The 5,989-nt window shown below is 50.2% G+C and overlaps 1 protein-coding gene across 1 annotated transcript in view; it reads right to left on the minus strand.

Moving 5' to 3' along the window:
* The window catches only part of CD8A (CD8a molecule), an 18,442-nt gene extending 12,660 nt beyond the window's left edge, over positions 1–5,782 (minus strand). The window contains 7 exon segments of the mRNA XM_027860477.1: positions 956–986; positions 2,158–2,265; positions 2,831–2,950; positions 4,538–4,906; positions 5,143–5,296; positions 5,298–5,371; positions 5,707–5,782. Coding sequence (XP_027716278.1) covers positions 956–986; positions 2,158–2,265; positions 2,831–2,950; positions 4,538–4,906; positions 5,143–5,296; positions 5,298–5,371; positions 5,707–5,767 — 917 coding nt within the window. The 5' untranslated portion in view covers positions 5,768–5,782.
* Between the last annotated feature and the right edge of the window lie 207 nt (positions 5,783–5,989).

A 5,989-nucleotide genomic window follows, 5' to 3' on the forward strand; every position in this document is an offset into this window, starting at 1 on the left:
ACTTCAGGGCCGGTGCTCTATCCACTATGCCACCTAACTGCCCCTATGTTTGTATTTTTGTATCCCTACAGTGCCTGGTACACAGTAGGTGCTTAAAAAATGGCTTGATGCTCCATTGATAGACTGTTAATTCACAGCGAGGTTTGCTGAGCTGTTTCTCCCTCTCTGTCTTTTTCATGCTTTGTGACCAAGGATGCCTTGCTGGGGAAAAGAGAGGGGAAGGATAGATGGTAAAATCTCAATAAAATCTTGGTAAAAATTGATAAAATCAAAAGGTAACAATAAAATATTTAAAATCCTGGTTCACGGGCATTTTGGTTGTTCAAGTAGGTTGTCAGAGCAGAAGATCTAGAAGTCCAGGGAAACTGATCACTCTTTCTTGTATGTGCAATGCGGGACAATGGAAGGGCAGTGATTCTGTAGTCAGAGGGGCCTGGGTTCATATCCCTCCTCTGATACGTACTAGCTGTGTAACCTTGGACAAACCCTCTCACTTCCCTGGGCCTCAGTTTCCTTTTCTGTAAAAAAAAAAAGAGGGTCTCTGAGGTCCCTTCTTGCTGTGTGTCTATGAATCAATGGGGTTACTTTGAGGAACACACATATACAAACACTCATGCAATGATTTCTGGATTCCGAAGCTGTATCAGGACAGAGGTAGCTATCCTATTCATGCTTCCCTCCCTAGAACCCTCATTCTCCGGCCAGTTCTGCTCCCAAGAGTGAGCATCACCAGTCCTTGAAAGTTTCTTCCTGTCCCCAGAGCGGATGGTTTCTGAGCTCGGGACCTTTCACACACGCTGCATTGAGCGTTGATTAAATACTTGCAGAATCTGCCATTGTGTCCCGGGAAGAATTTAAACCCCTGACTTCCCGATTCCGAGCCCAGCACACCACGCTACCTCAATCAAACCTTTTACTGCGTAATTATCAGCAAGAGGATCAATGGGGGGCTTACCTGGGACACCTGCAGACTCGCTTTCGTGACCCTTTAAAAAAAAAAATCAGACAATGAAAAAACAGCAGGTAAGAAACACGCTGTCTGTCTTCCGGACGACTCGGGAGCAGGGTGTATATTCTGTCTGTCTTTGTATCTCTGAGCTTAGCACGATGCCTGGGACATAGCAGCCGCTTTGACCTTTGTGGGCTAACTGCTCATTTGAAAGTTTTCTCCCATTAAGCTCGTGTCCCGCAGTAAGAACAGGGCAGCGCAGAGTCTCTTGTCTGTCTGTCAGCCTGTCTTTCCAGGCGGATCACACATTACTCCCTCACCCACTCCACGCTCCCGCCATATCAGCCCAAGTTGCTCATTTAGCCCAGTTTCCTCAATCTCCTGATTTTGCCCAGGCTGTCTCCCATGCCTGGAATAACCTTTCTCCTCATTCCTGACTCTTGGGATCTTTCATTCCCTTTAAGATTCTGTTCAGGGGCCACCTTCAAGGGCCTTTTCCTGATTCCTCTAGGTGTTTATTCCCCCATTTATTCTGTGAACCTGTTACATCTCCCCCAGTGCTCCTTGTTTCTGTATCCCCAGGACTGAGCACCTAGGGACAGAGGCGAGATTTATAATTTCACTCATCTAAGAAACTCCCAGGTGAAGAAAATCCCCCTTCCAGTGCAGATCACCAGGTCTCTGCAGTTTAGTCTCAGAGCGTTGTCTGGGAGTACCGAGAGTTTAAGTAACTTGGCCAGGATGGGCCAGAATATAAACCCACGTGTTCCTGGCTCCAAGGCCAGCTCTCAATCCGTGTTGTAATATGGCAGATGCTTGATTCATAGAGGCCGAGGCAGGCTCTACTTGGATAGGTCATCTCTAAACTGGTGATTTTTAGGGTTTCAGGAACACTCCAAGGCCAAATAAAGCCTTCCCTCCCAATGCCAGTCCTGGGGCTTTTTATAACTGGGCTCTAGGCTGTGCTACAAAGAACCATGGTTTGGGGATCAGAAGACTTGGGTTTAAATCTCAGCACCCACTAGCTGCTTAACATTGGAGAAGAATGCAGCAGGGAGCATTATGGACCATAAGGAACTATCTGGGGGATGGAGTGAGGGAGTCTTATCTACCCTTCTAGAGTTTGAGGGACCAGGAAGTTACTCTGGGAGAGGGGAATCTGTCCTGGGGGTGGATGGATGGGTATGGAAAGAAGGGTTGCCTCTTACTCTGGCAGATGATAATGGTAGTGACGAGGGTCAGAAGCAGGACAGCACAGACACCAGCCAGGGGCATCCAGATGTACAGGTCACAGGAGAAATCCAATCCCTTCTTTTCTGTACACACAAAACAGAGGGAAACTCAATGAGGCTTGCTGGGCCCTGGTCTTCCTAATCATGCCAGGAAGCTGATGTTGGCAGAGGATTTTGGAGGGCACCACCAGAATGAAGATGAAATCCAGGAGACCAAGCAGGAATTCCCCCTTAGTCCTAGGGGACGAGGCTCAGTCCCCAGCCTATCTGGCTCTCTGGGAATCCTGCCAGTTGAGTCTGTCTTATCCTGTCTTATCTGACCAAAGATGCCCTTCTCTCCAGAATTTAGAAAAGGACCAATAAGTCCTTCTAAAGGAACTCTGTTCCTCAGTAGTGGTGGAAGGGAGCAGGACACACTTCTCTCTTCCCAGTGAGAGTTACTTATTCTTGATTCTGTAGACCTTCCAATGCCCACACATGAAGTATAAACTCCTGGTCTTGACATTCAAGGCCTTCCACACCCTGACTCCAAATGACCTGTTCAGTCTTATCTCACACTTTAGTCCCCTCTAGATTCTACCCACCCCTCCTCATGTTGTGCTTTCCCCAACCTGGGAGGGGAGAGAGAGGGTAGGAGTCATTTCCTCACCTTGAAAGCGGGAGATGGTCTTGCAGTTCTCAGAACCTGCTGGAACCTGGTTGGAAGATTGGGTGGTGGCCAGGAGAGTGGTGGTCTTGGGCTTGGGTGGAGGGGTGGTGGTAGCCTTTACTGGGCAGAGATAAAAGGGAGGAAAGTGAATCAAGTTGGTCTGTATAACTCCCCGCCTCCTAATTTTTCCTTCTCCTTTAAAAGTAACACATCATTCTCTCTCTGATCTTCATCACTAGGCAAGAAACACTCTCCCTCTATTCTCAGTTGAATGCAGAGATACAGGGCAGTGGGCATCTGTTACCCTTCTGCAGAGTCAAACAGTCCCCCATCCTGCTCAGGGGTCCCTGTAAGCTCCCTAACACTCTCCCCAGGCTAGGAGCAAAGGAAACATTAGCACAATTTCATCAGTCAATGGAGGACATTTCTGCCATGCACTCAGCACTATCCATTCAACAGGAGAAGAAACTGAGTCAATTCTTGCAGTTTTCAGTTGACAGGTTGGTACTATCTAGGGATGGAGCAGGACATCTGTGTTTCTATAGGTACAGAAGTTGATTTTTTTGTCTTTTTTTCTATGTATGGGTTATCCATATATTTGTTCTTATCCATATATGTGTTCTTGTGTGTTTAAAGACCCATGGACAGAATAGCATGCTCTAGGAGCAAGGAGATCCTTGGATGGATTTTGGGTCAGTAGTCTTGGCTTCTAATCTGGATCCTGCTCTGAGCAAGCTGTTGGACCTCTCTGGGTGTCAGTCTTCCTCTCTGAAGTACTCTCTGAGGGTGGAGACAATGGAGAAACCACTTAGGGGCTTGGAGTCCAAAGCCCTGAGTTTTAGTCCTGTTCCTAGATAGTTTCGGTGTGTGACCTTGGAAAATCATAAAGCCCCAGTTTCCTTATCTCTAAAATGGGGCTGACACCTGCACTACTTAACCTCAGCTGGTTATTGTAAGGCTCACATGGAATAATACATAAAAAGCGCTTTCAGAACTTTAAAATACTTAGATGGACGAGAGCTCATTCATTTAGAACTTTGGCTGCAGTGATGCTGATTATAACACAACCCTTGCCTACCCATCCTAAGCCACTCCTATCCTGGTCCTCCGTTAAGTTTGCCCGGGGGCTCCGCCAGACGTGCTTTCTCTTTATGTGGGAAGGGCACCAGGTCCAAACTTTAAAGGGCCTTCCAAATGTCAGGTGTTTATCATTAGTGGAGTTGTTATATGACTTTTTGTATAGTGTGTGTATGGGGTCTATCTGGGTCCCCTTCAATCCTGGGGGGAGGGGGATCTAAAAAGAATAGTGCACGTTCATTTGGGGTTCCAAGGCTTGCACAATCCTTTACAAACATTAAAGGTTCATAGATGTAGAAGTAGAAGGGACCTTAGACGCCCTCATTTCACAGGTGAGGAAAGTGAAGCCCAGAGAGGGTGAGGGACTTCTCTTTTGATCTCTGTCAACCCTCGGTGCCCCAAACACTCTCCTCTAGTGCCTTGGTTTCCTGGGGGCAGAGTTACCCACTGGAATTCTAGGAAAAAGGGAACCGTGCCGGGGAGGCTGCCCTGCATCCCGACCCTATGGGAGCCTCGGTGGGGCCCGGGACAGCTCCTGCCTCGGCTCCATCTGCGCCCACGCCCCGGGGGGATGTCGGGACGGCCGGGCAGTCAGTGCTGGGACCCCAGCGAGGGTGACCAGGCCCTGACCTGGCAATAAAACAGGCACGAAGGGGCTGAAGAACATCACCGAGTTGCGGGTGACCACGCAGTAGTAGTAGCCCTGGTCTTCGTCTCCGAAGTTATTCAGGGTCAGGCGGTACGTGGACGGCGACGTCCTTTCACCCTGGAATCGTTTGGGGTCCAGGCCGTCGGCCAGCTTCACGCTTGGGGTGCTGCCCGAGATGAAGAGCAGAAAGGTGGGGACCCGGGCTTCGGGGGCCAGGCGGAGCCACGAGCACCCTGTGTACGAAGTGCTCAGCGTCTCGCACTGCAGCTGCACCTTCTCGGAGAGCCGGACGCTCCGCTTTTCCAGGGGATTCATCCGGAATCTCAGCTGCGCCTGGGACCCGACGGGTTCTGGGAAGGAGAGAGCAAGCGTCACGGGCAGAAAGGCTAGAGCCACCTGGTCCTCGGTCCGGGTCTCCCCACAGGTGCACGGCAGTCCCAGCTGCACCCTACCTCTCCAGGCTGTGCCCTCAGGGCTCCGCAGCCCCGGAATCCGTCCCTCCCCTCCACCTCCGGGCATCGGCCAGGATGCTCTGGGAGGGATCCCTGCCCGGGTCACAAATTCTGAACTTATTGTGGTTACTCACGGAGCAGAAGGGCCAGCGGCAGCAACAGGGACCGTACAGCGAAGAGGGAGCCCATCCCTAGTTCCCTTGTTACTTCCCGCCGGGCCACAGGGCCAGCGAGCAGTCTCACGCGAGCCAGAAAGCTGGGCAGCTCCAAGTCAGAGGAGGGGGGCCCCCGGCTGGGTGAAGGGTGGGGAAGCTTCTCTGTCTTGCCCGGTGGAGATTAGAGGATGTGATGTCACTTGATAACCTACAAAAAAAAAAATCACCCTTCTTGAGGCTGGCCATTTCCCATCTGCAAGTGGTGGAGAACTGAGGGAGGTAAGGGTAAAGCATAGGAGAGAAGGTTGCAGATTGGGTCGAGCTGCGAAAGTCCTTCCAAATCATCCACTGGGTTCAGCCTGGAGCCTAGGACATCCTTCACGGCCAGTGGGAGAAATGGGCAAATGGGTGACTTGTGATTGTATGTGCAGAAAGGGCTCGGAAAGGCCTAGCATTAATTTGTCGGTGGACTTGACAGAGAGAAAGGAAGAGATGGGATGATTTAATTCAATTCAACCGACATTTATTAGAAGTCAACTCTACCCAAAGCATGGCATCCGGAAGGATAGGCTGGGGTGGACCAGGAGCAGAGGCACAGTCCCATCTGCAGGGGCCTTCCTTACAAAATCTCCTAGGGGAAGAAGGGAGAGAGGATGAGAAAGAGAGATTAAAGTGTATAATGGTACCATTGACTAGCAACATTGGATCAGAGCAGTGGTTCTTAACTTGGGGTCCATGGGTAGATTCCAGGACTTCACAACTTTGGGGGAGGGGGGAAGTAACTTCTCAATTTTCACTGCCTCTAACTGGAACTTAGCATCTCCTT

Source organism: Vombatus ursinus, unplaced genomic scaffold, assembly GCF_900497805.2.
Source record: "Vombatus ursinus unplaced genomic scaffold, bare-nosed wombat genome assembly UNPS02014181.1, whole genome shotgun sequence".
NCBI classification, from domain to species: Eukaryota; Metazoa; Chordata; class Mammalia; order Diprotodontia; family Vombatidae; genus Vombatus; species Vombatus ursinus.